Genomic DNA, 15162 nt, shown 5'->3' with positions numbered 1-15162 from the left:
ATCGTGTTTTGCACTGTAGTTTCTTTTAGATCCTCTCTAAATTTTTGTTTTGTTGGGTTTAGTAAAACACACAATTGGCAAAACGGTTAATTTCATGCTCAAAATCACACATTGTAAACTAAACCCCAAAAATAATTTTCAAAATACAATAATAAACCAACACAATACACTTTGTCTAACAAAACACTGCAAACACGTTTCAAAATCAAATAATTATTCAAAACACTAACACGTTTAGCTAAAGTCCCTAAAGCTAAAGCTATTTTTAGTACTTATAAAAGGTTTTATAAAGTATCTGCCATTGAAAGGATTGTGGGAGAAGTTAAAAATGTCAATTGGAAACATGTGTACAGTGGCCACAACCCAGGAGCTTCCTTGGATGTTTTTATGAGTATGCTTTTGAGCATTGTTAATAAATATGCACCGATGAAAAATATGGTAAGAAAAACACATACTGCAAGGTGGATTGATTCAACATTGAAAAATATGATGACGCAAAGAGATGAGGCTAAACAAGTGGCTGTGAAAACAAGATTATTAGAGGACAGATTAAAATATTGTAAATTAAGGAACCAAGTTACTAAAATGAATAAAAGGAAAAAGAAAGAGTATTACAAAAACAGAATTGATAGTGTTAAACATGATGGTAATAAGCTTTGGCATATCTTAAATGAAATTCTGGGTAGAAATAGAAATGCATCCCCTTCTTTTGTAGAGTCTGATGGAGGTTTTATAACAGAATCTAAAGATATTGCAGACTATTTTAATGATTATTTTATAAATAAAGTTAGTAATTTAAGAAAAGGTTTTGGAACACAAGATTTTAATTACTGTGAACTGATCAAAAAGGAAATCATGGCTAATAAAATGTGTAACTTTAACTTTAATTGTGTGCAAACTGCAGAAGTGATGGCCCTGTTAAAGTCTCTTCCAACATATGGTAGTCCAGGCACAGACAACTTGGACAGCCTAGTATTGAATAAAACAGCCGAATATATTGCTGATCCGTTGTGTCATATATTTAATCAGTGTATAGTGAGTGGGATTTATCCCACTCTGTGGAAGGAAGGGAAAATTATTCCATTGATAAAAGACAATCGATTATCTTATAATGGGCAAAACTGCAGACCTATAAGTATTTTGCCTGCACTCAGTAAAGTTATGGAAAGGATTATTCGTACACAAATTAGTAATTATTTCCAGAAAAATAATTTGATGACTATGTTTCAGCATGCATATAGAAAGGCACATTCTACATGTACGGCTCTCACACAGATGACTGATGGATGGCTTAGAAGTATGGATAATTCTGAATTAGTTGGAGTGGTCTTCAGTGCCGCTTTTGATGTAATAGACCACAATATTTTAATTAAGAAATTGAAGAGCTATGGCTTCACTCCTTCTGCTATTGCACTGATGAAAAGTTATCTTTCCTACAGAACTCAGCGGGTTTTTTATAATGGTTCTTTATCTAATTATAAAGCTTTAGCATGCGGTTTACCACAAGGAAGTTGTTTGGGTCCTCTTTTGTTTTCTGTTTTTATTAATGATTTGCCCTTAACTGTTAAAAAAGCATCAATGACAATGTTTGCAGATGACTCAACTGTTTACTATGCTTCAGATTCATGTGATAAAATTAATCATGTTCTTTCTAGAGAATTAGATTCGGTGTATGAGTGGGTTAGTGGAAACAAATTAGTATTAAATATATCCAAAACTAAAAGTATGATTATTGGATCAAAACAAAAATTGATGCTTGGATCGGAATTAAAGTTACATATAGCCAGGCAAAGAATACAACAAGTAGAGAAGGCTAAACTGTTGGGTTTGGTTATTGATAGTAGTCTTTCTTGGACAGATCACATAAATACTATTGTTAACAGAATGGGATGCGGCATTGCAGTAACAAAAAAATGTTGCCATTATGTAAATCGGGACACTTTAAAAATAATTACAGAGTCATTATATTATGTCATTTGTCATACTGTACTGAGGTGTGGTCCTCTGCATCTAAAAAGGACTTGACAAAAATACAAATTGTGCAAAATAAAGCAGCAAGACTTGTTCTGGGCTGCTCAATTAAAACAAGTAGAGATCAGATGTATTCTACTCCTTCATGGCTCACTTTAAACCAAAGAATAACAGTTACTTTAAGCACCATGATATATAATACATTGACAATGAAAATGCCTATTTCTCTGTTTAATCAAATAGTGTACTGTAATTCTGTGCACGATCATAACACCAGAAAGGCAAATAAAGGTCATATAATGACTCCCCACCCAAAAACTAATTTTATGAAGAAAACTGTCCTGTATAGAGCTATTGTCATCTGGAATAACATTCCCATTGAAGTTCGTCAGCTTCATAATAAGCTGTTATTTAAAAGTAGTCTACAGTGATATGTGTTTATGTAGGTTTTTATATGTCTTGATTAATGTAATTATAAATCATATTGTATTTATGTCTAGTCCTGTTATGAATCAAAACCAGATTTTATGTATGTATGAGTATGCGTATGTGTATGTATGTGTATATATATGTAATGTGTATAGGTGTATATATATCAATTGTGATGATTGAAATGTTGTTGTTGTAGTGTTTGGACCCCAGGAAGACTAGCTGATTGCGCAGACTTTCAGCTAATGGGATCCATATAAATAAACAAATAAACGTTCTCTTCCAACAGGAACATTTAGTCAATCATAACACAATGACAAAAAAAACACTATCATCAGCTGAAATGACAGAAACTACATTATTTTATGTGTCAGTTCTTCCCTTATACAATAGACAGTATATTGTATTGATCATAGGTCGTGTTTTGCACTGTAGTTTCTTTTGAAGCCTCTCTACATTTTTGTTTTGTTGGGTTTAGTAAATGCATGCATTTTGTTTCTTTTGCTGCAGAAATTCAATACAAAAAACGAATGACCATCTCAGAGTAGCTTTATAAAATGTACAGTTTATGTAAAATACAGACACAGAATTGCTGCAGTAAAGACTTTATTTGCAAAAGGACATTACTGCAAGATATACAAACAGAAAAAGCACCAGAATTATAGTACTGTAAAAAAAACAAAGTAATCTTCTAATCTGCCCGGGCTTCTGCATTTGGCCACATTCTGAGGTAGACGTTGAATCCTTAGAGGGACAAAATACAGTTACATATTAGAGACCGGAGGCATACAGTCACTCTAGTACAGTAAATGGTCAAATTATTTACACTTTGCTGTAGGAGAAGCAAAATCCTACCTGTTGGTTTCTCTGAAAATACTGACAATGGATGCCACTGTGTCCCGGCTGAGATTTGGCTGTACTCGTTCACCAGCCTCTCTGTATGATAGCCCGTGGTTTATGACATGGTCAATGAGAGTAGCTCTTATTTGATCAGTTACCCTACAGTAGCTCTGGTCCTTCTTTGAGCGCCACCACACATTCTAACTCCTCTCCCTTGTCCTGGTACTCGTCTTCCTCTCCCTCGTGCAGACATTTTTTTTTCCCTCTTTCTTTCTTTCTTTCTTTCCCTCTTTGTGTTGCTCTAGATTGTTCCTTTTCCACACAAGATCAGCCCAAAGAGTCCTCTTTTAGAACATATGATCATGCGATTGAACAAACCTCAACACCTGAGTGTGGGTCCTAGATGGGAATCAGCAGTGGTTTATATATTTGCATAACTGCAATAAGCTGTTTCTCATTAGCAATGGAATAAAATACAGGGAATATATTTGTGTTTCAATTCACAATATGAACAGCTGTTGACTTTGACTTTAGTCTATATAAGTTATGTTTAGAACATGATGTTATCTGTTCTGACATACAGTGTGAAAGCATTTGTAAATTTGACTGTAAAATGACATTGTTTTGGTCTTGGTTGAGTTTGTGTGTAAAAGAAGTTCAAGCATTTTAAATTGGTGTTAACTGTATGCATTTTGTATCAAAGCAACAAGAAATGTGTTAATTGTATAGCCTACAAAGACGGATGTTGTGCTAACCGTGTTAAGAGTTTAAGCACTCACAAATATACACAAACAATAACACAAATAACACTCACAACCACTCAAACAAAAACACTCACAACACTCAAATATAAACACTCACAACCACTCACAAACATACACAACACTCACAACCAAGCACAAACAAAAACACTCAACACTCAAACGAAAATACTCACACCTCACAAACAAAAACACTTACAACTCAAAAACAAAAACACACACCTCGCAAACAAAAACACTCACAACTCGCAAACGAAAACACTCGCACCTCACAAACAAAAACACTCAACACTCAAACAAAAACACTCACTACTCGCAAACAAAAACACTCACAACTCACAAACAAAAAGACTCACAACACTCAAACAAAAACACTCACACCTCACAAACAAAAACACTCACAACACTCAAACAAAAATACTCACACCTCACAAACCAAAACACTCAAACCTCACAAACAAAAACACTCACAACTCACAAACAAAAACACTCAACCAAAAACACTCACAACACACAAAGAAAAACACTCACACCTCAAAAACAAAAACACTCACGCCTCACAAACAAAAACACTCAACACTCAAACAAAAACACTCACACCTCACAAACACTAACAAACAAACAGTTTAAAATGTAACACATTCACAGTAAGTTGGACAAAACCTCAGTACATCAGGTTTTTTTGTTATATTTTAAAACAGTCTTCTTAGCCACAGCACTTTTGGACTTAAAACATTAGTTTAAAACAATGTCTCAGTACGTCGGACAAAACCACACTACCTCGTGTTATTGCTTTAAACTCTACAGAGCACACAGTTGTAGTTGAGTGAATTGGTGCCATAGGAAATCTAACTGTAGAGTCAGAATATTGACTGCTGACTTACTGAGAATCTCTTTCCGAGTTCTCATTACTTTCTAACATTTCAGGAATTTGATTACACAACATGCTATATACAAACTTACTGCTGCTAGTTGTGCAGTTTTTTTTTGTTTTTTTTTATCAGGAATTGACAACTAAACTTTGCTTCCTCTAAATCTTTAAACAATGTTTCCATGTATGAACTAAGCATGCTGTTGTTTGTTCTAAGGAGTGTTCTAATCTCATTCTGCATAATAACCATTTCTTCTTTCTAGAGTATTTCAATAGTCGTCATTTTCAGCCTTTATGCATTTAAAGTCTTTCTAGTGACTTTGTACGATGCAAGAACTGCTTGCAGTGCATTGGCAATTTTTCCTTTTGTGTTCTTGGGCATTTTAGAGTCATTTTCAAACTTAGAAATAGCCCTCGTACTCATACGGTTTATCAACAACGTTCTCTATTCCATCAAACATTCCCTGAGAACCGTGTTTAGAGACGTACTTAACAATCAGCATTTTTACAAACTCTAAACCTTTCTTAAATAGTATACACAGTTTCTGTGACTACAGGCTAGCTAGTTAACTGTTAATCTTAATCTTAGATCTGAACCGTAGATCTTAATGAAGAACAAGTAGTTTATCCCAACGTGGCAGTGACAAAATACATGAAGTACTTTGGGTTCATCAGCGTCAGTAAGAACACAGGACAAGTCCTGCTCAAGCATTTTATACTGTTTTCCTTTCTGTAGTTTAAATGGTGTTTCCCTTTAAATGTGTATTGTACGTGAGAACTGAGTGTCTTCCAAATGGCTGGGATACACAATGTTATCTAGCCGGATGACTTTAAATGTTTATTGTGCATGAGAACTGAGTGTCTCCCAAACAGTGAGTGTCTTTAAGTGTTTATCGTGGTCAGATAGACCTTGACTTGGTATTACAGTTATCACCCAAATGGTCACTTTAAATGGTAATCGCGGTCACAGACCCTGTCGCTGCTGCTCCCATACTTACGATTTAATCAAGTTTTATTCATTTAGAGATCTAAACGTTTTACCTTATGATACTTAAACCTTTTTGGAAATGAGCTCGTTTCGACGTGTATCTTGGAGTGGAATCTGGGTACATTTATCTGTCATTTCTTACAATAGGAATATTAAGAAAGAAAGATAATTAAATGTGATGTAGTATGTAGATGATGGCTCTGAGGGTCTGTAGACAATAATTACTTATAATTAATTAGCTGCACCTTCACCCTTATCTAATTTCACCTTATTTCTTTTTGTGTGAAATAGATTTCTGAAACAAGATTCAACATTTTGCTGGTTTCAGATGAGAGACTGGAGACACTGGACCTCCCCCTGCCCTCTGCTCCACACACTCCACCCTTTCAACACAGGAAAGTCATACCCTGGTATTTCTGGGAACTCATGAATAGCAAAAATTTGAGATTACATTATCCAATTATTTGAGCACTTTTCTTGGTTCCTTATGAATATTCAATAATATGTAAATTGACAACACCCATTTCTGAGTATATATTCATCTTGAACCGTGTTGCATCTTTAGAGGAGACTTTTCTTCAACTCTCTCTGCAGCACTTCATCCTTTAATAGATAGATCTCTGCTTGAGTGCAGATTGTAGCTGACTTCATTCTCTCTCCAGCTCTGAGGAACCTCCACAATAGAGACGGACCAAACGTCTGTGGTGCAGAAGCAACCTGAGCAGGTGAGTAGCATCTGTATCATGTTCTCACGCAGCTTTAACACAGTTTGGTGTTTTAGATTTAAATTCAGGTTTGATTTCTCACTTCCACATTCGTCCTCTTTATCACATGCAGTCAAATGCTGTTTGATACTTATTATGAAAATAAAATACAAACAGACACGACGTGGAATAAACTGTACAATAACTGGAATTAGCTGTAGAAGGAAAATATATATTGACAAATATAGAAAACTATAGTGTATGAATGTACTACAACCGCTGAGATGAATATGGCATCTGTTTCTGAGTAAGGAGCAAAAGGTGTGCAGTTTTAGTGAATATTTGTACAGTGAGCTGTGTACAAGTCCAGTTGAGGTTTAGCTTTAGTTTGGAGAAGAACCACAGAGCAGCAGAAGAACCACAGAGCAGCAGAAGAACCACAGAGCAGCAGCAGAACCACAGAGTCAGGGTTCGAGCAGTGTTGCAGTGAGACAGACTGGGAAGATGGTCTGTGTCATGATTTATGTGCAACAAAAGCCATTAAAAATGTGCAATAAAGGTGTGAACAGGAGCTGGTGTTAGGTGTGCAGTGTCTGTTCTCAACACATCCTTTATTCAAACTGAACAAAGAATTATTATGAGAGTGGGGTTTAATCCCCTCATGTACTGTCTAAAGCCCCAGGTCTTATGAAGACAAACCATTTTACACCACAAATAAAGTGCAAGACATATCAGTACCAGTACCGTCTGTCCGTTAGAGCTTATTTTACACGTTTACACGTTAAAACCTACGTGTCGAGCTGTTAAACAGAACAGTACCTTTACCGTTCAGCAGGTGGCACTGTTGTTACTACACGGACATTGGACAGTCGTTCATTCATTGGAACAGTTGGTGAGGTAATAATAATTACCCCCACACCCCTTCGAACCCCAGTAATGCCCCTAATCATGAGATGAGGTCACAGACAAAAGGCAACATGAAATCAGCTCAGGATTCCAGCATGCAAAATATATTCAGTAGATATTAGGAAGTGAGATAATTAAGATGTTGTTAGCGTTACACACAAACACACACACACACACACACTTACTTATATTCATTCCATTATCTAACATGTTTTTCTACAATTAGGATGAATGAAAGTCAACATTTCTTCTGTCCTGCATGTAAAATATTTTTAGTCTCCTTTCATACAGCAGCTCGGTCCTGTGCTCCTCCACACGCCTGCTGATTTCACCCCGTAGTCACACTGAGAGATGAGTGAAATACCACGATCCCCTCTAACCTCTAGGGCTGTTCCTGCTGAACTGATGGGATTTAACACTTTAATCAGATACAGATACAGATACAGGATCTACAGTGTCATTCATTTAATAATCTATTAGAATAAGATGTTCTTGTGAATAAAAAACAAGCTGCATCAGGAGCAGAAAAGTCACTTCATCTGACTCTGATCTCATGTGTTTTCAGATAAAGTCACAGTTTGGAGAAATGGAAAACAGCACAGGGAGACACAGAGAGACACCAGGATTGTCCCCAACAACTGTGTTCACAAATAAGGATTCGGATTTCTACCGAATCCCAGCTCTAATCTACATTGACCAAACCTTTCTGGCTTTTGCTGAGAAGCGAACCTCAATCAAGGATGAGCATGCGAAAGTGCTGGTCCTCAACAGGGGAAAGCGGCAGAATGGAAGTGTTCAGGTGATAATGCTGAAGCAGACACGGCTAGCTTTCATTTAAAAATGCTCTAATCCAAGTTTTAATATCATGGCCATTGATTTGCTCATTTTCTTTTCAGTGGTCAGGTGTTGAGGAGCTCAAAGAAGCAAAGATGCTGGATCATCGCACCATGAACCCGTGTCCTGTCTATGACGAAAAAAACAAACGTCTCTTTCTGTTCTTTATCTGTGTGCGTGGTAGTATCACTGAGCAAGAGCAGATAAAGTCAGGTAATAACGCTGCTAGGTTATGTTACATTACTAGCAGTGACAGTGGTGAGACTTGGTCAGAATTGACAGATTTGACAGAAAGCGTGATTGGTGATGAGATCCATAATTGGGCCACGTTCGGTGTAGGACCTGGACACGGCCTTCAGATGAAGGATGGTGGCAGACTCATCGTTCCTGCTTACGCTTATTATAAATATACGTCTTGTACTAAACCCTATTCTTTTGCATTCTATAGTGACGATCATGGCTCTAACTGGAGCGTTGGAAATAAATTAAGTGACGAGTCCATTGAGTGTGAGATGGCAGAGGTGAATAGCGAGGGCAAGAACGTGTTATACTGCAGTGCAAGAAGCACTAAGGGTCATAGAGTGGAGGCTTTTAGTGAGGACGGAGGAAAGAGTTTTCAAAAAATCAGATGTAATGCGAAATTGGTGGAGCCCCCTAGTGGCTGCCAGGGGAGTGTAGTGAGCTTCAAGCATGGAAAAGAAACATGGCTCATGTTTTCACACACAACTGACAAAAAGGAGAGAAAGAATCTTGGGATTTATTTGAATAAGACTCCTAAAAATCCCGCAGGATGGGCTGAACCATACATCATCAATCACGGCACCAGTGGATACTCTGATGTGGTTCAGTGTGACCAGGAGAACTTTGCTTGCCTCCTGGAGCGTACGACGGATAACTCCAAAGAAATCGTTTTTGTGGAGTTTAAGCTCAGCGATATGCCAAATCTGTAGATGTATTTACCTGCGTAGTAAAAATAACCGACTTTACACCTGAAACAGAACAGAACTCAGGACAGAGGCGAGGCGACTGATGCTGAACTTCTCAGTGACAGACACGGGGTTCAGAAACACACACACCTTCAGTTACAGTTTATTTACCAAGATTTATGACCATGAGTAAAAAAAATGACTTGCTTTTTGTGTCAGAGATGAGAACAGATCGACTTAAAGACAGACAGAGATTAAAGCAGAGGTTTAACCTTCTGACTACTGAAAATCCTGCAGTTATTACAGGGCTGTGAAAACATCTATAACCACTGTATCCGTGTTCATTTCCATCTCTCACTCTTCATTACGTACTTCACGATCGAGCTTTCTCAGTAATTGGGCCACAGCTTTGGAATGATTTGCCAATAGAATTAAGATTATCACCCTCTCTGTCCATCTTTAAGTCCCTTTTAAAAACGTATCTCTTTTCCTCGGCATTTCTATAGTTTTCCTTTTCATTTTCTTCTTACTTTAATTACTTCTTACTTTTGTTTAATTCTATTTTGCTTTTTATTATTATCTCCTGTCTTAATATCTTTTTATTTTTTCTGAGTATTTTTTTATTAACACTTTTTTATTGTACAGCACTTTGGTCAGACCTGTGGCTGTTTTAAATGTGCTTTATAAATAAAGTGATGAAAGTGATGATGACTTCCTGTTTGACTCTTTTTTAAATGCATGTTAGTCCTTATTACAGAGCGTCAGAGACATTTACTGAACTACTGACCGTGTACAATAACGACAATAAAGACTTATAAATGTTAAAACAAATAAATCTTCTGTTACAAAGAAAAATAATACAGATTATAATTTTATTTTATTATTAATATTATTTTATTTTTACTTCTATTTTGGTTAAAAAAAAAACTCCCAGCACATTAAAAAAGAAACATTCAACATTCAATCATAAAATAGACGACTGTATAAAAGAGACAAGAAAAGTGTCATCAGTAGTGTTTACATGCAGCTCGGTGTGTTCACAGCTCACACACACACACACACACACAGTGAGCTCCATCATAGAGTAATTGTTCAATGCAGTTAGTCGAAATCCTGCACCTCCTTCTGCACAATGTTTTCCTGTAAAACACACACACACACACACACACACACATTATAAACACAAGTGATTTACTCCACACTGCCACCTGCTGGTGAGATGAACAGCTACACACTGAACCATCTAATAGATCTAGAGTGTGGAAATAGATTACAGCACCAACAACAGAAGAATGAGAAAAAAAAACAGATTAAAAAACAGGAAGATAGGAATGAATGATAGGGAGACAAAAAGAGAGGGAGTGGGTGAATGAACGAGAGTCTCTGCTCCTTACCCATCCTCCCTGACTCTTCACCCAGGGAGCGAAGTTCTCCATGTAGCGCTCAGCATATCCTTCCACACGCTGCGTCACGCCCGTCGTCATGACGACCCGTCGGGTCATCTCCATGGTGATGGCCACACGCCGCAAGGTGGGGCTCTCGGACACAGGAAGGGGCGGGTCTACAGCTTCGTTGGCACAGGAGTCGAGCAGCCTGGCGAAGGACGCGTAGGACATCCGGCTCAGAGACTTATGCAGCAGAGGATTAGCTTTAATCTGTAAAAATAAATATCCAACACGTCTAACACTTACACACACACTCAGTAAATGAGTCAGTGAGTGAATGAATCAGTAAATGAGTCAATCAGTGAATGAACTAGTATGTGAGTCAATTAGTGTATAAATCAGTGAGTGAGTCAATCTGTGAATAAATCAGTGGGTGAGTCAATTAGTGAATGAATCAGTGGGTGAGTCAATTAGTGAATGAATCAGTGAGTGAGTCAATCTGTAAATGAACTAGTATGTGAGTCAATTAGTGTATAAATCAGTAAATGAGTCAGTTAGTGAATGAATCAGTGATTGAGTCAATCTCTGAGTGAAGCAATGAGTGACTCAGTGAGTGAGTGAATGAGTGAGTTTGTGAATCAGTGACTTAAAGTGGAATGAGTGTGTGATAAGTGTGTATTAATAGATAAATGAATGAATAAGTGAAAGATGAGTGAGTGAGTGTGAAGGCCTAACATCAGACAGATCATGTGACATTCACTGTATCCTGCTCACCTTCTCATTAATGCTGTCTCCTTCCGTTGTCAGTATGTGGACGAGCTGCTGTACGATGGCTTCTTTATTGTCTTCTGTGTACAATCAGGATGAAGTCAGAACAAACCAGAGTTATGGATAAAAAAAAACAAGATGAGTATATAAATGTTGGAATGCAGGAGGACTCGTCTAAATGAGGATGTGTGTGTTCATTACTTCTGGGCTGGATGGGTTCAGGTTTAGTCGGCGATTTTCTCTTCACGCTTTGCTGAGCGATTCGGTCCAGTTTTTTTGCCACGCCATTGTAGAACTCAGGAGGGTGCGCTGGAGAGGGAGGGCAGATTTTTACACACGCTTATGAGACGTAATCATAAACAGAATGATTTTCACCCATTATAAATAATCTGCGTAAACATTAGTGGAGATTACAACTCGCAAACTTTCACACGAACAGAACACAATAAGCAACACAAAATAAGAGCATCATTCAGCTGGAAGAAGGTTTATTTAACATCAAACATTAACTCACTTGGCGACTGCGGAGTTTTAACTGACCCCACATCCACTTTCACAGGAAGTGACGACGGCCGCTGGGGACGCGACTCATCTTTCTTTGTGGTTTTTTTCTTAAAAAGTTCCACCAGCTTCAGTTTGCTCTTCTTTTTCTTTTTTTCGTTTGCTTTCCGCTCTCCATCCTCGTCAGATGGATAGGATTGTTGACATACAGGTTGATAGCGAGATACAATCATGTGATTTGGTCATTAGTAATGTAGCTGTCCCGATATCACAAACTATTTTGCCTTGCACAGTAAATTTTGACTCCACCAGGGAGGCTAGTCCAGGATTAGTCAAAGAGGCTATGATGAAAGGCGAAATAAAGGACTCAGCTCCCTTGACTAAGGTCTTACCTGAAGCCTCGACTTTAGTTTCATTTTCTCCCCGGCCTTCCGTGGTACCATTAGACCTGTCTTTTTCACAATCCGCAGACACTTCATTAGGAGATGTTTCGCTCAAGGTGGTTCCTGTTCAACATGCTGACATTGATAGAACTGGGGCCCCCCGCTTTCCCGTTAAACATCCGAGGTCCACCAGAAAGATTCAGGAGTGGTACCTGAAGGTTTATAAACCTATAGTATTTATCGGAGATTCTAATCTGGCCCGTATCCCACATTTTCATAATCCTTCAGTACAGATAGATAGTTTTCCGGGTGCTAATTTTTTACACATTGCCAAGATCCTGCAGAAACTGACGCCCAACCCGAACACTCAGAAAGTGATTTTGGCTCTGGGTATCAACAACAAAGATCAGCTGTTCCAACAGACGTCCAAAAAACAACTACAGGAGTTGTGGAGATCGGCGGCGACGGCTTTTCCTAATGCGACAGTTTATACCCCTGTTATTCATTTCTCTGATCTGCTCCCTGCCTCTCAACAGGAGAATCTCAGAAAACTCAATGAGTTTATCTGCAATAATTCAAAGTTTCTTAACGAACTTTCTCCTCTCAGGTTCAGGGTGGACCCTAAGGATCCGGTCCACTGGACTAGGCAGACGGCGATCGACATCTTTGCATATTGGTCTGACCAATTAAACTGCTAGACTCGGAAAAGTGTATTTCTATTAAACACACCGTACAAAATAACATTATTAATCTTTCTAAAACATTTGTACTCACAGATTCGCAGGAACAGCTTTTGAGCAGGGGTTTGACTTTTGTGCCGACGCCACGGAGGGTGGTCCCTGGTGAGCTCTTGGAGGACGTCCATGCCTTCAACAGAACGTTGAAATTGTTAGATTATTTTGATTATGAATCGAACACAGAACGTTTACCATTTCTCAATAAATCAAATTGGACCCCCAGAATTGAGACAATTTCTTTACCAATTTCAAAATGAATAGGTAAGAATTATAGTACAGTTACTCAACTCAATTGGTCGTTGTCAGACAGGGACAATTTGGCTCCAGATCAGAGATCAGCTTTAATACAATTAAAGAACAATACTGAGATTGTTATAAAACCGGCTGATAAAGGTTCTGCGGTGGTCGTTTTAGACAAACAGCAATATTTATTAGAAGCTCGTCGACAACTTGATAATACAGATCATTATGTTAAATTACCACATTCGATACAAAATCAAACACAGTCTTTATTGGTTGATATTTTTCAGCAACTACAGAATGAGGGTTATATCAATCACAAACAAAAAATGTACCTTATAGGGCCGAATCCACCACGGCCCCGTCGCTTTTATTTGCTTCCAAAGGTGCACAAAGATCCCGAGGCATGGACTGTTCCTTTTGAGGTTCCCCAGGGTCGCCCTATTGTTTCCGACTGCGGAATCGAGTGGTATAATTCGGCACAATATGTCGACCATTTTTTGAATCCACTTTCTCAAATCCATGATATGGATTTGAGAATATGGGCCAGAGTCACTAGTTGTGTGCAAAAAAAGGAAGAAACTGTAAGTGAATACACTGAAAGATTTTGTCAATCAGCTGTTGCATACAGTGGAATAGCTAACAGTCCAGATGATGTATTAGATGATAAGGGACCATTAGTCAGGGCATGGTTTGATGGCCTTTCATCAGAGTACAGGAATGCTTTGCCTACAGCAACTTGGACAGGTTAGCCATCTGGGAAAGGGATTCTGATGTTAAGATAAAAGTCAGAACAGCCGCAGCATTGCTAAATAATTCCTATGCAGAGACTAGGCAAGAACCCGGATTCCCTAAGAGAGAGGGAACATGTAACTATTGTGGAAAATCAGGGCACTGGGTAAAATACTGTAGGAAAAAGCAGCAAGATAGCAGAAGAAATTTACAACATAACCCCTCACCCACCCAGCCTGCTTATAACCCAGAGGTAGTTCATCCTCTTTCTAGTGAAACCCTAGGACAGTTTGTTCAGGCCTGTACAAATGCAGTTTTAGGCCAAACAATAAAAGTCAGGTGCCCAAATTCAGTATCCACATCAAAGAATCAAGCTAAAATCACCTCCTCCTGTTGGGGAAATTGGTTAACTACTCTCACAGCCCTCAACTTGGTTTTGGACCATGCCCCTGTCACTAACCCATCCTCTTGTGTGAGGTCTGCAATGACTGATGTTCCTTTAGAGGATGAAGAAATGACTAATGACTGTGTTATGCTTACACACTCATCTTCAAAGGCTATTGCAGAGACTCTGCTAAATAATGCTGATTTTGAATTGTTTGTTGATGGTTCAGCTCAAGTCATTGGAGGGAATAATAGAGCAGGAAAAGCAATGACCTCTGTATCTGATGTAGTAGCTTCTAGTCATCTCCCAGATTCTAAACCTAACACTGCAGAATCACAGGGTAAAGCTCTTGCAGACGTAGCTGCTAAAAAAACAGACCTCTACAAAGATGTTCCAATGTATGAAGCATGGAAATGGTTAGATAAGGGAGCCATGGTTGATTTTACAGGCTGCTGGACCAAAGGGGGAAAATATATGGCACCAGAATCACTTCTGCCATATTTGGCTCAGCAGTTACATAACTTAGGTCACATTAGTCCAGCAGCAATGATTCAACCTTTGTCAAATCACTGGTGGAATCCTGGAATCCGGCTTTTAGAGGTATAGCCACAGAGCCAGACAAACACGGTTGTATGCCAACAGAATAACATCCCATCAGCAGCACATACCCCAGCCCCACCAGGGCCTTTTTAACACTTACAGGTAGATTAAATCTCAATGAACCTATGTAAGGGAAAAACTGATGTCTCTGTAGTTGTAGATTTTGAAATCATTGAAAGAAGTTGCCCGAATGCTTAAAAT

The 15162-nt window shown here is 38.3% G+C and overlaps 2 protein-coding genes across 2 annotated transcripts; one reads left to right on the top strand and one right to left on the bottom strand.

Annotated features, from left to right (window-relative positions):
- Positions 1-6138: 6138 nt before the first annotated feature.
- On the top strand, positions 6139-9935 carry LOC132861481 (sialidase-3-like). Its single transcript, XM_060893029.1, has 3 exons — positions 6139-6585; positions 8036-8269; positions 8367-9935. The coding sequence occupies exons 2-3, from the start codon at positions 8057-8059 to the stop codon at positions 9252-9254; spliced, it is 1101 nt and encodes a 366-aa protein (XP_060749012.1). The 5' UTR covers positions 6139-6585; positions 8036-8056; the 3' UTR covers positions 9255-9935.
- Positions 9936-10162: 227 nt separating this feature from the next.
- LOC132861496 (bcl-2-like protein 12) lies at positions 10163-12117 on the bottom strand. Its single transcript, XM_060893052.1, has 5 exons — positions 11898-12117; positions 11585-11692; positions 11390-11463; positions 10625-10885; positions 10163-10370 (listed from the first exon to the last, which is right to left on the bottom strand). Exons 1-5 carry the CDS (start codon positions 12115-12117, stop codon positions 10332-10334), a joined length of 702 nt encoding a protein of 233 aa, XP_060749035.1. The 3' UTR covers positions 10163-10331.
- Positions 12118-15162: the final 3045 nt, after the last annotated feature.

Source organism: Tachysurus vachellii, chromosome 18 (genome assembly GCF_030014155.1).
Source record: "Tachysurus vachellii isolate PV-2020 chromosome 18, HZAU_Pvac_v1, whole genome shotgun sequence".
NCBI lineage: Eukaryota > Metazoa > Chordata > Actinopteri > Siluriformes > Bagridae > Tachysurus > Tachysurus vachellii.
The sequence above is the reverse complement of the archived record's forward strand: the minus strand, read 5'-3'. Positions and strand labels throughout refer to the sequence as shown.

Excerpts from the sequence above, each read along its gene's own strand:
- LOC132861481 (XM_060893029.1), top strand. The coding sequence starts at position 8,057 with ATGGAAAACAGCACAGGGAGACACAGAGAGACACCAGGATTGTCCCCA. Across the intron at positions 8,270-8,366 it reads GGCAGAATGGAAGTGTTCAG|TGGTCAGGTGTTGAGGAGCT; the intron begins GTGATAATGCTG and ends TTTTCTTTTCAG.
- LOC132861496 (XM_060893052.1), bottom strand. The coding sequence starts at position 12,117 with ATGATTGTATCTCGCTATCAACCTGTATGTCAACAATCCTATCCATCT. Across the intron at positions 11,464-11,584 it reads TGAACCCATCCAGCCCAGAA|AAGACAATAAAGAAGCCATC; the intron begins GTAATGAACACA and ends GATTGTACACAG. Across the intron at positions 10,886-11,389 it reads GAGACAGCATTAATGAGAAG|ATTAAAGCTAATCCTCTGCT; the intron begins GTGAGCAGGATA and ends TTATTTTTACAG.